The sequence below is a fragment of the Hemiscyllium ocellatum genome, chromosome 1 (genome assembly GCF_020745735.1).
Source record: "Hemiscyllium ocellatum isolate sHemOce1 chromosome 1, sHemOce1.pat.X.cur, whole genome shotgun sequence".
Classification (NCBI taxonomy): domain Eukaryota; kingdom Metazoa; phylum Chordata; class Chondrichthyes; order Orectolobiformes; family Hemiscylliidae; genus Hemiscyllium; species Hemiscyllium ocellatum.
In genome coordinates, this window is record NC_083401.1 from 62620570 (window position 1) to 62636942 (window position 16373).

The 16373-nt window shown below is 39.6% G+C and overlaps 1 protein-coding gene across 3 annotated transcripts in view; it reads right to left on the bottom strand.

Moving 5' to 3' along the window:
* Window positions 1–16373, bottom strand: part of LOC132806698 (probable E3 ubiquitin-protein ligase HERC1) — a 343050-nt gene that overhangs the window by 148746 nt on the left and 177931 nt on the right. For all 3 annotated transcript variants that reach the window (XM_060821274.1, XM_060821268.1, XM_060821283.1), the window contains 3 exons: window positions 6728–6823; window positions 5056–5223; window positions 1919–2158 (listed from right to left, as the gene is read on the bottom strand). In XM_060821274.1, the coding sequence (XP_060677257.1) occupies window positions 1919–2158; window positions 5056–5223; window positions 6728–6823 (504 nt within the window). The remainder of the gene's footprint in view (window positions 1–1918; window positions 2159–5055; window positions 5224–6727; window positions 6824–16373) is intronic.

Sequence of the window (16373 nt, forward strand, 5' to 3'; positions counted from 1 at the left end):
TTTTAAAGAACAATATAGCTTTTTGAGGTGAACTTCACAGTGGGTCAGGCAGCATCCATGGAGAGAAAGCAAGCTAACGTTTCAAGTCAAGATGACTCTTTATCAGAACTGAAGTGAAGTGTGGAGGTGGCAGCAGTTATGCAATAGTGGGGAGGTGGGGGAAGTGAGGGTGGGGGTGTCTGGAGTGCTGGGGGAGAAAGAATATTGATAGTTCAGACTAAGTGATTGGAATGTGGGAATAGCAGGTCAATTGTGTGTCTAACAGCCAGACTGGAATGAACAGGCAGTCCCAATGGAATGGGTGGAGAGAAGAGATGATGTGGTGACAGAGAAAGTAACAAGCAAAGCTGAAAGGAAAGAAAAGGAATGCATTCACAATTTGAATTCAGAAGTGAGCACAGACGATTGTAAAGTGGGTGGTGTGAAGATGAGGCGTTGCTCCTCCAGTTTTCACTGTGATTTGCTGGAGCATTGCAGCATGCCGAGGACAGACAAGCTGGCATGCGAGCAGGATACTGTGTGAAAATGACCAGCTATGGGAAAGTCAGAGTCATGTTTGCACACAGACTGGAGGTGTACTGCAAAGTGATCATCCAGTCGGTGGTTAGTTTCTCCAATGCAGAGTCAGCTATATTGGGTACAGCGAACACAATACACAACATTCGAGGTGGTACAGGTGAAATGCTGCTTCACCTGGAAAGATTGTTTAGGCCCTTGGATGGTGAACAGCGAGGTGGTGAAGGGGCAAGTTTTGCACTTTCTGTGGCTACATGGGAACGGAGGTAGGGGGTGGTGTTGGTGGTCGAGGAATGGACTAGGGTTGTGGAAGGTTGTTTGATATGGACAATCAACATCCTAGGGATTACCATTGTCGAGAAACTGAGCTGGATTAGTTATATAAATACTGTGGCGACAAGAGCAAGTCAGAGACTAGTAACCCTGTGGCGATTGATTTACCTCCCGAATTCTCAAAGCCTGATTAGTATCAACAAAGCAAAGGTAAGCAGTGTGATAGAATGTCTCTTATTTGTCTGGATGCACACAAAAGCTCAACACAACCCAAGATAAAGAAGCCTGCTTGACTGGCACCCATCTAACACCTTTGGCCTTCATTCCTTTGACCAAACACTGACAATGGCAGCATTGTACATCATCCAAAGCATGTACTCCAACAACTCACTTTCAAAGCATCGTCTCAACCCATGACCTCTACTACCTGGAAGGAACAAGGAGGCAGATATATATAGAAACATCATTTGCATGTTTACTCCAAGCCTACACCATCCTGACTTGGAATTAAACTGCCAAAAACTTTACTGTTAATTGGTTAAAATTCTGAACCTCCCTCCCTTACAGCATTGTGCCTTTACCCGTACTGTGAGGTTTGCAGCGATTCAATAAGGTTTACACCATCACCTTCGAGGGCATGTAGGCCTGGGCAATGAATACTGGCTTAGCCAATTACACCTACATCACATGAATGACGTTTTAAAAAAAATCAAGTGTAAAATCTCATGGAAAATTCATCAAGTCCAAATCGAATGAACAATTGCTGCTGACTGCAAAATCTGACCCAATAACACAATGATGAAACTAACAACAAGGTTTCAATTATTTTCTACACAATTAAACTACACTTGGAAAACTAGTTTAAACAATTTCAAGTAATTGTCTTCTACAAAAGTTATATTATACTTCCTGCAAAACATCAAAAGTTTAACAAAATGCCATGAAAGATCCATTTTATCTCTTGAACACTTAGGGAGCTTTTTGAAACAAAATTCTATTTTAGTTTCATTATAAATTATATCATGGCATAACATTTTGATCGTAAATTTCATTATCAAGAAATGAGCTGCACTTTTTGGTAGGTTTACTAATCATTCTGAATATTAAATCAAGGGTATAATTTTCTTACCTCGCCATTCTTTCCAAATGAGATTGTTCTTGCTTCCACATCCAGGACACAAGTTACACAGTCCCCTTGTGTATAACTTGGTAAGATACAACCTTGCTCCCCACAATGGTAGAGATTCCCACTGTAAGCTCTATAAAGCCACATGTCCGATGTTGTGCGGTGGTTGAAATCTCTGATGGGCCATCGTGATACTCCAACACATGTACCCTCATTACCTTTATTCTCTCTGGTTATGTAAAACTGCACAAATTAACAAGAAAAATTATGACTATTTCAATGGAATCGGAAGTAAAAGATATGTAGTGCTTTGCTATAAATCAAAAAAGTTTCAATAAAATTATGTTTTTTGTAAAGATATTTACTTAAATAATTAGATAGTTACTGGTACCACAAACATCCATAGTTAAATCTCTTCTTTAAATCAGGACATGGTACAGCTATGTAAATCTATACAGCCACATCAACTTCATGACTGGGGAGCAGGAGATGTTTCTTTTCAGCTTTTTAGTACTTCTGCTTGTATGGCCCATATACAACAGTTGAAAATGTGTTGCTGGTCAAAGCACAGCAGGCCAGGCAGCATCTCAGGAATAGAGAATTCGACGTTTAACAGTGTCTACATTTCAAAATGCCATTGACTGTAAAGAATTTTAGAATGTTATATGAACAAATCTTTCTTTTTTATTTTAAAATCCAAAGCTTACATTAGTTCTTAGCAGGCCAATGTCATGACTCCAATGCAGCATGTGGAAATGTACACTCTGAGAAATTAATGATATTCTTAACACTAAGTAGCACACCTAATCGAAGGAAACAGTACAGTAGTAATGTCGCATGAAAACAGGAATTTCAAGTAGGTATTCAGGCTGACTCAACACAAAGCTGGTGGATTGCCTGATTTCCTGGAGGCATGATGTGGAGGTGCTGGTGTTGGACTGGGGTGGACAAAGTTAAAAAGTACAAAACACCAGGTCCAACACCAGCACCTCCACATCATGTCTACCATCGACATCACTAACTACTGGTTCAAAGTGGACAGAATCTCCAAGAAGATCACGCAATCCTACTCCACAGCTACCTGACGAAGGAGCAGTGCTCCGAAAGCTAGTACTTTCAAATAAACCTGTTGGGATTATGACCTGGTTGTTGTGGTTCTGTTCGCCGAGCTGGGAGTTTTTGTTGCAAACGTTTCGTCCCCTTTCTAGGTGACATCCTCAGTGCTTGGGAGCCTCCTGTGAAGCGCTTCTGTGATGTTTTCTCTGGCATTTATAGTGGCTTGTCTCTGCTGCTTCCGGTTGTCAGTTGCTGTCTGCTGCAGTGGCCGGTATATTGGGTCCAGGTCAATTGTTGATAGAATCAGTGGATGAGTGCCATGCCTCTAGGAATTCCCTGGCCATTCTCTGTTTGGCTTGCCCTATAATAGTAGTGTTGTCCCAGTCGAATTCATGTTGTTTGTCATCTGTGTGTGTGGCTACTAAGGATAGCTGGTCGTGTCGTTCCGTGGCTAGTTGGTGTTCGTGGATGCGGGTTGTGAGCTGTCTTCCTGTTTGGCCTATGTAGTGTTTTGTGCAGTCCTTGCATGGGATTTTGTACACTACGTTGGTTTTGCGGTGGACAGCAACTGACAACCGGAAGCGGCAGAGACAAGCCACTATAAATGCTGGAGAAAACAACACAGAAGCGCTTCACAGGAGGCTCCCAAGCACTGAGGATGTCACCTAGAAAGGGGACGAAACGTTTGCAACAAAAACTCCTAGCTTGGCGAACAGAACCACAACAACGAGCACCCGAGTTACAAATCTTCTCCCAAACATTGAATTATAACCTGGTGTTGTGTGATTATTAACCATATCCTGGAGGTATGACACTTCTGAAAGCAGGATCTGGACTTCATTGATTTTGAATGTATTTAAATCAGTCTGTATGACTGCTTAAAATTTCACAGAAACCATAAGCGCATAACATCAAGTGATGTTTTATTGTGTAATATAAAGCCTAACCCAACAAATACTGCATTATAACACTAAAGAGTAAAAACAATAAATAAAAGATAAGGTAAAATATACAACCTTCTAGACCGTTGCAGTTAAATATCTTACTGCTAACAAATCAGATATACTGACTGATTGATTAGGTGCAACTATTCTTTTAAAAGAAAAGGAAGCCAACTACTGACACAGATAACACTGCGGGCAGTTTTAGGCTCAGTATCTAAGGAAAGATATGCAGACACTGGGCTCCACAGGAAGTTTTCAAGAATAATCCCAGAGATGAAGAGCTTTTCATAAAAGGATTGGTTGAGGACTCTGCGTCTGTACTCCATGGAGTTTAGAAAGTTGAGAGTGGGAATCTCACTGAAACTAACAGAATACTGAAATGGCTGGATAGAGTGGATGTGAAGAAGGTATTTCCACTGGTAGGAGAGCCTGAAGGCACAGCCTCAAAGTGAAGGGACTACCCTGTAGAACTGAGATGAAGAATTTCTTCAAAGAGAGAATGATTAATCTGTCGAACTCCTTGCCGCAGCAGGCTGTGAGGGCAAGTCATTGAGTGTATTTAAAATAGATTTAAGTAGGTTCTTGATTGGTAAGGGAATCAAGGGTTATGGGAATAATGCAGGAGAATGAGGTTGAGAAACACATCAGCCATGATTGAGTGGTGGAGCAGCCTCAATAGATCAAATGGCTTAATTCTGCTTCTATATCTTATGGTCTTGTGCTCTTATGGTCTAATTAGAAGAGAGGTTTTAGTTGTTGTGATTCTGTTCGCCGAGCTGGAAGTTTTTATTGCAAATGTTTCGTCCCCTTTCTCGGTGACATCCTCAGTGCTTGGGAGCCTCCTGTGAAGCGCTTCTGTGCTGATTCCTCCGGCATTTATAGTGGTTTGAAACTGCCGTTTCCGGTTGTCAGTTGCTGTCCGCTGCAGTGGCTGGTATACAGGGTCTAGGTCGATGTGTCTGTTGATATACAGAGGGGACGAAACGTTTGCAACAAAAACTCCCAGCTCGGTGAACTGAACCACAACAACGAGCACCCGAGCTACAAATCTTCTCACAAACTTTGAAAAGAGGTTTTAGGCTTTAATTTATAATTATCTAGTATCTATTATTTACTGGTAGCTTTATGTAACACACTTGCCTTCCAATGAAAGCATCCAGATGTTATAGCAGTTGTTGCTAATCCATATCCTTTGCCACCTGCACCATGAGATAAAACATTTCCAGATTCCAAACTACAGCAAACCATTTTATCTGGATCAAATGAAAACTCTTTAATGGGAATGTTGTCATCCTCTTTATCCTCTGTCTAAAACAAGAGCAAAAATGGAGACTCAGTAAAGTGCACATTCAGAGCTATTAATCTGAAACAAATCATGTCTGATCACATCATTATCTTGTAATTAGAGAATTTCTTTTTGAAACAATTAGGATATTTTTTGCTTTAAGACATTAGAAAGTACTTGTACACACATGGAATAGTGGAGGTTTGGAACTCACTTCCTTAAATGGCAGTTGATGCTAATTCAACTGTTAAATTTAAATTCAAGATAGACAAATTTTTAGAAAGCCAAGGTATCAAGGGATATGGGCCCAAGGCAGGCATATGGAATTATAAAACAGATTAGCCATGGTCTTATTGAGTGGCAGAGCAACTAAATGGCTTTCTCAGGTTTTTATGTTCATATGTTAATGAATGCCTCAATTACTATCTCAGATGCTATGATTATGACAGTGGATAAACTTCCTAAAGTAGTAAACACTTGTGTATTTTAAGTAAACTTTTCAGTCAATATCTAAATAAGTTTAATGGTCAGCGAGGTTGTGGAATGGATGGAAGACCCACTATATAACACCAAAACAGATAGTGTGCTGGACCAATTTTTTTTCCCCCAGTGTGTACAGACTGTAAGTGATTGTGAATGGTCTATTCTTTTAGTTGCTGGAAACTAGAACTTTAGAGGAAGTAAAAAAAATTACGACAACAACATAAAAAATACACAGTTAACAAAATAAGAAAAGTTCTTAGATGTTTCACAGGAGCATTACAAAGCAAAATATGACATCAAGCCACATAAACAGATATTGGGGCAAATGACTGAAAGCTTAGACGAAGACGTAGGTTTTTAGGAGGGGGCTGGCAAGAGTCAGAAATAATCCAAAAATAGAAATTGTTAGTGAAACTTAGCAGGTCCAGCAGAATCTGTGGAGAGAAAACAGAGTTAATGTTTCAAGTTTACAGCACTGTCAGTTCTTTGTTTTATTCAAGAATTGATCCTTAAGGGATGTCAGAAATAACAATGTGGGTGTGATGACTAAGCAGTTAGGATTGACTCTCCAGCTATACACAGGTAACTAAAACCCCATATATTTCTCCCACAGTGCTATCTGGTCTCCCCTTCAATGCATTTATGCATGTGCTTTAACCTTACTAAGTGCCAAATTGTCACCAAACAAGTTTCTTTTCTATATACATCATATACTGATGATCTTTAATTTTGTTCTGGTGGAAACAATGGCTGTGTCTATCAAAACTTTACATAATTTTAGAAAGCTGTTACGTTTAACCTCAATCTTCTTTTCCCTAGCTAAAAGAGAGTAATTCTGTCTGTTAATCTTTTCCCTATAGGTTAAACAGTTGATTGAATGGACAAGTTTAGTGTTGCAGCTTCTGAATTGTTCCTGTAATGTCCTATAGGACAATTCATTATGTGAAAAAGGTACTACATAAAGTGTTGTTTATTCTGTTCCAACTTGTTCTGATAAGATTCAGAATTAGTTATTTTTTCCTGAAGAAAATATTTCTTCTATACCTCAAGTGCTTTATCCGCTTCTTTTTCCTTTTTGGTTAAAGCAAATGGCATTTCCCACATACTAGCGGAAAGCGAACTGAAGAGCCGCTCCAAAATCTGAAAGAAAAAAATCGTGAAGGCACGAAGCTTTAAATTCTTAGTAAAATCAAAGCGATAGCAAACTGTTACAATAAATAGCTTTCAGGAATAGCATTCCAGCAAGCTTAAAAATTTTATTTAGAAACCTATCAGGTAAGAGAGATCAGAGAAGCATCAGTTCTGGCAGGTACCTAGACAATTACATGCAGAATGATGGTCATATGGAAATCCACAGGAAATTTGGAGAAGTAGGAAACCTGCAGGTGGATGAGGTACTAGTTATGGGAGAACTGACAACAGGATGTCAAGGTTTAAAAGGAGAATAGTCAGAATCAAAGAACGATATAAAGGGCAGGCAATAGCCTAGTGGTATTATCGCTGGACAATTCATCCAGAAACTCAGCTAATGTTTTAGAGGACCTGAATTCAATTCCCACCATGGCAGATAGTGGAAAATTCAATAAAAATTACATTTAAGTGTCTAATGATGACCATAAATCCATTATCAATTGTCAGAAAAAATGTCCTTCGTGGAAGGAAACTGTCGTCCCTGTCTAGTCTCGCCTACATGTGACTCCAGACCCAAGCAATGTGGTTGACTCTTAAATGCCTCTGGGCAATTAGGGATAGGCAATAAAGTATGGCTTAGCCAGTGATGCCCTCATTTAGTAAATGAATAATAAAAAAGAAATTAACATGCTTCCTTTATAATAAAACTGAACATAACAAAGACAACTGCTGAAAGTTAATGGGAGACCAACTGCAGTAATAGGAATGACTAAAGAATCTTCAGAAAGTGGACATCAGTAAAGCAAACCAATAGTAAAGCTATAGTAGTAGTAGAACAAAGAGAGCACAATTCCCTGGAATGTGGAGGGAGACATGTGGAGAATCAGGTTGGAGCATTTTATAACAAAAGAGAGGTATATTTCCTTTGGCCTTGAATCAAGGAAGTAAACCAATGAAGATGCTAAGTGACACTGGATCAAGTCAGTCACTGGTACTGGCTGATGATATTTATTTTCCAGATAGGTAAATGAAGGAGAAATATTCATTAGAGGAATGCATGTAGACTTCAAACTTGTCAAATTATACAGGCGTGGCACCAAACATGACTTGGTAAATGGAAAAGTAGTAGTGGGAGTAATTAAGTTCCTAGAGAAGAAACTTATTTTGTTTTGGGAAATGACCTGGTAGATGAAGAATACTAGTCTCACCAAGGGTGGTAGAATAATCAGGGGACGTAAAATAAACTTGGTGTCACAGGAGGAGATCCATACATTGTTTCCTGACTGTATTGTGACTAGATCTCAGCCTATACAATTTGATAGGAAAAATGGAGTCTATAAAACAGGGAAATGATTTGGAAATTCAGTTATCAAATATAATTTGTAAACACTTAACTAAAAAGGATGAAGGTGAGAGAATGATTCTGATATGTTTAGCTCACCTTTAGTAGAGATGTAACAGATCCAGAATTGTAAGAGTTATACCAAATAGCCTAATCAGAAACTGAATCAGAAAAAAAGTACCTGAGTGCTATTACTTGAAAAACAAAGTACTAATGAGTAAACAGAGATGTCCTCAAATATTAACAAATAACAAATAGGCAATGGTCCATCAGGTAGTAGTTCTTTGGTTTAGATTAGAGTGGTGCTGGAAAAGCACAGCAGGTCAGGCAACATCTGAGGAGCAGGAAAATTGACGTTTTGGGCAAAAGCCCTTTATTGGGGTTCTTTGGTGCGCAGTCGTTCAATTTCACAAGTAGTTCACAAAATTCTAATGTCATGTCACTTAGATATTACGAAAACACAGGCTAAAATATTTGGTCATATTTTGCCACACACAAACATAAGTCAGCTAATGGGAAAATCCAATCATCAATTCTAATTCTAATATTAGCATTAGAAAACAGTTTGGTAGGTCGCAACAGACTTAACTGACATAATAATGGACCCCCATCTAAAACCGGGAATGGGAGTAAGTACCTTATAATGATTATAGATATTTCCACAAGATTACTCAAGCAGTGCTTTTAGGAAGAAAAAAAAAGCGCAAAAATGATAATGAAAAATTTAGATAAATTCTTTATAAGACATAGTTTATCTGAAGAAATAAATTCAGATCAATGCTCAAGTTTAAAGATCATAAATATTCAAAGAAAGGATGACTAGTTTGGAAATAAAACAATTTACATCATCTTGTTATGATCTACAATCTCAAAGTGCACTAGAAAGACAGCATGAAACAATGAAGACCCTGAATAGATCCTATCAAGTATGCTCTGAAAATTGGGATAAAGCAATTCCTTTGTTACCATATGCCAATGGCTCCTAATGAATCCACAGGGTTTAGTCCTTTTGAACTAAGATGTGGACATGAAATGTGAGAAACACTTAAATTTAAGAGAAATTGATAAACCAAATCTTAGAGACTGTTTCCAAACAATATTTTAAACTTGAGAGAAACTGATAACACTAATGCAAGTTTGTTTCACAAACAACAAAAAAAAGGTTAAAAAGGACAAAGTTTAAAGTTTTGTTGGAGAAGACAAGCCAGTTTTGTTAGCTATCTTTCCAGAACCATTATACCAAAGTGTACTGGATTCTGACAAATAAAAACTCAACAATGTGAATGTAGTGAGTACCCAAACAGGAGAAATGATTAGCAAAAAAGTGTCACATGAGCATGCTAGCAAGATATTATGACAGGGCTGATTTTCAGGGGAAAATGTGTTTATGGTAGTGAAAGAAATAGGATTTAAACAGAATATCATAAGAACTGAAGAATGAATCAGAAATTGAAAATTCAAAAGCTGACCCTCCAGCAGTCTGATTTGATAATATGGTAGTCCCTAGAAAGTTAGATAGCATAATGTTTTATCTTACTTAAAATGACCTAAGTGACTTATGAAGGAGATTACGAGAACAAGTCTATTTATGGTTAGGGTCATTCATAAATGTTAAAATGGGGTGTGTTACCTATAAAACAACATGCTTATAAAGACTCAATCAAGAGACATTAGCTAGTAATAGAGGAGATTAGGATAAGGTCATGACAGAACTGAGTCATAGTTGCTGAAGCTCATCTATCAAGATGGCACAAAATGGGTTGGGTCACAAAAGTTCTGTATTGACTATTGCTGAGTCAATATGGTAACAAAAGCGAACTCACATCATATTGGAGAACTGCCTTAAGTAACTGACGTCATCTATCACTAAACTGACATATTAAAAGAATATTAGCAAGTCCTGTTGATTGATAGAGACAAAGAAATACCAATGTTTTCAAAACACAGATGGATTTTATCAATGTAAAATGCCATTTCAAACGAAAAATTTACTTTGATATTCTTGACCATTTTTTTGGGCGACATGGTGGCACAGTGGTTAGGACTGCTGCCTCACAGCACCAGGGTGCCAGGTTCAATTTCAGCCTTGGGCGACTGTCTGTGTGGAGTTTGCACATTCTCCCTGTGTCTGCGTGGGTTTCCTCCGGGTGCTCCGGTTTCCTCCCACAATCCAAAGATGTACAGGTCAGGTGAATTGGCCATGCTAAATAGTGCATAGTGTTAGGTGCATTAGTCAAAGGGAAAATGGGTCTGGGTGGGTTACTCTTTGGAGGGTCGGTGTGGTCTGGTTGGGCCGAAGGACTTGTTTCCACACTGTAGGGAAGCTAAATCTAAGAATTTCCAATTAACCAGTGTTTAACCAATAAAATCACTAAACAACTATGTAACTACATAGTTTACAATGATAATTTAGCCAAATGTGGGAAGAACATTTACATAATCTGACTGAACTGTTTGACAACAAAAGGGAGCTTGGTAATAAAACTGGGTAAGTGTGAATCTGCTAAAGCAAAACTGACTGATTTAGGTCACACTATAGAGAAGTGAAAGTAAGGACTACTTTGGATTTTCCCACACCAAGGACAGGCTGTTTTGCACTTTGTTAGCACAAGTGGATTTAATTGCAAGTTTTTCCAGACTCCAGTACTGCTATTGTACCTTTAATGAATTTATTGAATAAAGACTGAAAGTTTGAATAGATACAGGAATGACAACAGCTTTTGAAAACTTGAAAAGCTGTGCTGACAACTGCATCAGTTTTAGTCCTGCTGAATTATGAGATGCTATTAAAACTGGCTGTTGATGCCAGCAGCATCAGTGTGGCGCTATTATATTGTAAGATGATAAGCTGTAGATCAAACATCCTGCCATTTTCAAGAAACTAAACGCAAATCACTAAAAACACAAGTCAACAGTTGAGAAGAAGCCACTGAGTCTTATTCTGGTTCTACATGATTTTGAAATATACATCAGGAACAATCGAGACTAAACTGTTAAAACAGAACTGTGAATGCTGAAGATCTGAAAAAAAATCCAGAAATTGCTGGAGAAACCCATTAGGTCTGGAGCATCCGTGGGACAAAAACAGTTAGTGTTTTGAGTCCCAGTGACCCTTATTCAGAACTGTTAGCAACACGTGGAGTAAGAGAATATGGGTGCGATGTACTAAATACAACCCATATAGTGTGATAAAGGGCCTAGGAGCACGTAAAAGCAACCCATGTCATAACAGGGTTGGGTTTAAGGTAGGTTAAGAACATGGAAGGATGGAATCTCACTCTAAATTTATTCAAGTTAATTGACTCCAAGTGTCCCCAAACGAAATGAAATGCTGTTCTTTGAGCTTACGCTGGGATGCTGCAGCAGGCCTGCGACAGAAGTTTTGGCTTGGGTGCACAGTGATGTGTTGAAGTGATAATTTTTAAAGGGCAGAATGTAGGTGTCTCACAAAGCCACCACCCAATCTGCATTTCATCTCCCCAGTACAGAGGAGACGGCATTGTGAATAGTGAATACACTAGACTAGACTGAATGATATCTTACATGAAGGTGGAGAAATCCCCAGGACCTGATCTGGTGTACCCTAGAACTCTGTGGGAACCTCAGGAAGTGATTATTGGGCCCCTTGCTGAGATATTTGTATCACTGATAGCCACAGGTGAGGTGCCAGAAGACTGGAAGTTGGCTAATGTGGTGCCACTATTTAAGGAAGGTGTTAAGGAAAAGCCCGGGAACCATACACTGGTGAGCCTGACATCAATGTTGGGCAATTGTTGGAGGGTATCCTGAGGAACGTGATTTACATGTATTTGGAGAGGCAAAGATTGATTAGGGACAGTCAACATGGCATAGGAAATCATGTCTCATTAACTTGATTGAGTTTTTTTGATGAAGTAATAAAGAGGATTTATGAAGACAGACCAGTAGACATGATCTATATGGAGAAAGTGAGGACTGCAGATGCTGGGGATCAAAGCTTAAAAATGTGTTGCTGGAAAAGCGCAGCAGGTCAGGAAGCATCAAAGGATGAGAATCAATGTTTCGGGCATAAGCCGTTCTTCAGGAATGAGGAGGGTCTGCCAAGCAGGCTAAGATAAAAGAAAGGAAGGAGGGACTTGGGGGAGGGGTGTTGGAAATGTGATAGGTGGAAGGAGGTTAAGGTGAGGGTGATAGGCTGGAGTGGGGGTGGGGGTGGAGAGGTCGGGAAGAAGATTGCAGGTCAAGAAGGCGGTGCTGAGTCTGAGGGTTGGGAACTGAGAAAAGGTGGGGGGGGGGGGAGGGGAAATGAGGAAGCTGGAGAAATCTGTATTCATCCCTTGTGGTTGGAGGATTCCTAGGTGGAAGATGAGTTGCTCTTCCTCCAGGCATCGTGTTGCCATGGTCTGGTGATGGAGGAGGCCAAGGACTTGCATGTCCTTGGTGGAGTGGGAGGGGGAGTTGAAGTGTTCAGCCACGGGGCGGCTGGATTGGTTGGTGCATGTATCCCAGAGGTGTTCTCTGAAACGTTGCGCAAGTAGGTGACCTGTCTCCCCAATGTATAGGAGGCCACATCAGGTACAGTGGATTTATTATCTATATGGACTTCAGTAAGGTGTTCAACAAGGTTCCTCATGGTAGACTGGTTAGCAAGGTTAGATTTCATGGAATACCGGGAGAACCAGCCATTTGGATAAAGAACTGGGTCAAAGGTAGAAGACAGAGGGTGGTACAGGATTGCTTTTCAGATGGAGGCCTATGACCAGTGGAGTGCTACAATGATCAGTGCTGGGTCCATGGCTTTTCATCATTTATACAAATAATTTGGATGTAAACATAAAAGGTATGGTTCATACGTTTGCAGATGACACCAAAATTGGAGGTGTAGTGCACAGGTTAACTCAGAGTATAACAGGATCTTGATCAGATGGGCCAATGGGCAGAGAAGTGGCAGATGGAGTTTAATTTAGATAAATATGAGGAGCTGCATTTTGGAAAGGCAAATCAGAGCATGACTTGTACACTTAATGGTAAGGTCCTGGAGAGTGTTGCTGAACAGTGCAGATTCATAGTTGCTTGAAAGTGGAGTCCCAGGTAGATAGGATAGTGAAAAAAGGCATTTGGTATACTTTCTTTATTGGTCAGGTCATTGAGTATAGGAGTTTGGAGGTCATGTTGCAAATTTACAGGACATTGGTTAGTCAATACTGCATTCAATTCGGGTCTCCCTGCTATAGGAAGGATGTTGTGAAACTTGAAAAGGTTTAGAAAAGATTTACAAGGATGTTACCAGGGTTGGAGGGTCTGAGCTACAGGGAGTGGCGGAAAAGGCTGGGGCTATTTTCCCTAGAATGTCAAAGGCTGAGGGGTGATATCATAGAAGTGTATAAAAACATGAGGGGCAAGGATAGGGTAAATAGACAAGATCTTTTCCTCAGGCTGGGGGAGCCCAAATCTAGGGGGCATAGGTCTAAGGTGAGAGGGAAAAAATTTAAAAGGGACCTAACAGAGGGTGGAGTGAGCTGCCAGAGGAAGTGGTGGAGGCTGGCACAATTACAACATTTCAAAGGCATCTGGATAGGTATATGAACAGGAAGAGTTTAGAGGGATATGGGACAAGTGCTAGAAAATGGGTCTAGATTCGTTTAGGATATCTGGTCGGCATTGATGAGTTGGATTGAAGGCTGTTTCCATACTGTACTCTAGGGCTCTAAGTGCCGGTAAATCAGTGCTTCACCTGAAAGGTATAACTGGGGCCTTGGATTATGTGATGGGTAGAAACAAATAGGCAGATATAACACCTTTTGAGATTGCATGGAAAGATGCTATGGGGATGTGAGGAGATGTTGGAAATGGAGGTGGTGTGGACCAGAGTGTCCTGGATGGAATGGTTCCTGTAGAATGCTAAGGGAGGGGAAGGGAACAGGTGTCTGCTGGTGGCATCCCATTGGCCATGATGGAAATGGCAACTTACAATGCTTTGGATGCAGGGCTGGTCAGGGATACTTTACATCATTGTGGGAGGAAGGTAAGAAGTGAGAGCAGAAGCACGGGAGTTGGGGTGAACAGTTAAGGGCCCCATTGACCACAGTAGCTCACTCATTTCACCTTTTTCTCTGTCCTGACCTGTTATCCATAATCTCCTTGTTTAACTATCCCTCTCTGGGTTCCATCTCCTGCTATCTGATCAACTTTCCACTTTCCAGCAACACACCTCTCCAACTTCAGCTTCTGCATAAATACCACTTTTTCCTAGCTAACAGTCGTGAATGGACTCAAACATTAAATCTGCTTTCCTCCAACAGATGCTGCCAGATGTGATGAATTTCTCTAGTAATTTCTGTTTTTGTTAGAGGAAACTTTATGTTCTTGAAAAACATTTGGGACAAGAGGTTACAATTATTTCAGTGGAGTTCAAGTCTCCAACAATACAATTTGAAAATCACTCTTGCACTTTGAATATGAATTTATTTCATTTGTGTTATTGAGAGCAGCAATGGAGAACAGAGTGATGTGGACTTGGACTTGTGGAGTATGGTTGCTATAACTTGCATATTTAATGCCAATATGTCGCTATTGTTAATGTGACATACAATGATTTTATTATCATTTTTAACTAATAATGAAAATGCCTTGAAGATATATTTTCATTCTTTTTTGTTGGGTGGGTGTATGATACAGTACCATCTGGTCATGTTGATATTTCTGGTTGATGTAAACGCTGACATAATAGCTTGTCACCGTTGCAGATCTAAGATGGTAGTGGACCACAGAGTAAATGTGGCACAAGCAACACATGATTACATACTATGTGCTATATGATAATAAGTTGTCTTATCAAATGTCTTCCACTAGTTAATAATTGTTGCCATTCACTTCAGTAAAGGCAAGATTTGCTTCAATTAAGGTTTTCATTCCTACCTTTGGTGAAAAAAATGTTACCAAATAAAGCACAGAGCAGACTGATTAATGTTTTCACTATGATGTTGATGGACACCATTGATTATGCCATTTTCAAAAATACAAAAATGAAAGTCCAACCACTCAGCATATTATGTATGACATTGAATTCAAATTGAATGTTTGTGTTCTTCTTTCATTGAGTGCTTTTAATACTTTGCATTTGGTTTCAAGTTTTTTAAAAGTTTTCTTTTTCTGTCATGATTCATCAAGATTTTAATCTACACTTTGTAAAGTGGACATATAAAGTGAAAATACACTAAATTTTTTGAACACCTAAACCCACTCCAATTTGTTCAGCACCTCTCCTATTGTTTGCCGTGACAGAACAAAACAAGTACTTCCCAATCTAAGTGATGCAGGATGACTAAGTAATACAGGCCACTTGCATTGTGAATATTAGTTTTAATAGGGTTAGTGTTCTCTTCCCTGTGATATTGACTTCACCCACGCTCTTCTGAGCTAAGTTTATTCTTCTACAGTTTTACCAAAGCAAACACACTTATATTGGCATTTTTGCCAAAACAAAACGTATGTACATGAATATGGGGTGGAAGAAAACAGCAACATTTTGTGTTTTTTAAATTCATTTTTGTTTGCAACATTAAATACCGAAGATGTTGAAATATGCTGAGTGTTTCGGAAAGAAACTGGGGCAGGAACAAAGACGACTTATTGACTCAGTAAGTCTTTCTTCCATCCTGACATTGGAACAGGAAGGTTCAAATTGCAAAGGTAAAGAGAAAAAGAGATTGAAATTTTATTGTGCGATCGAGGATGGCAGAATGTCGACTGGTATGGGGTTGAAATGTGGCAATATTGTAGAAGGTGTGTAATTTATTTATGATCTGGTACCAATTAATTGAAGTTGGATTTTGAACTTGTGGCATGTAGGTTTTGGTCTATGTGTATGAAGGGGTTCAATAAGCAACTTGTAGCATTTCAGGAGACATCTCAATACTCTCTCATGATCCTCAAGGTCACAGATACAGACAGGGAGGCAGCGGCACAGGAGATATGTTGATGGCATAGTTACTGAGAACCTCAGGCTAGGTTCCTGAGGATACAGGTGAGAACGCTCCCATAAGAAATAGGGGTTTGAGCCTTTCCCGCCATTCAATAGGATCATGGATCACCTGGCATTCCTCACAACCACTTCCCTGCGTTGTTCCCGTAATCTTTGACTCCCCTACTGATCAAGAATCTCTCTCAGTCAAACATACACAAAGACTCCGTCCCCACAGCTGTCTGTGGCAAGGAGTTTCAAAGACTGTCACAACC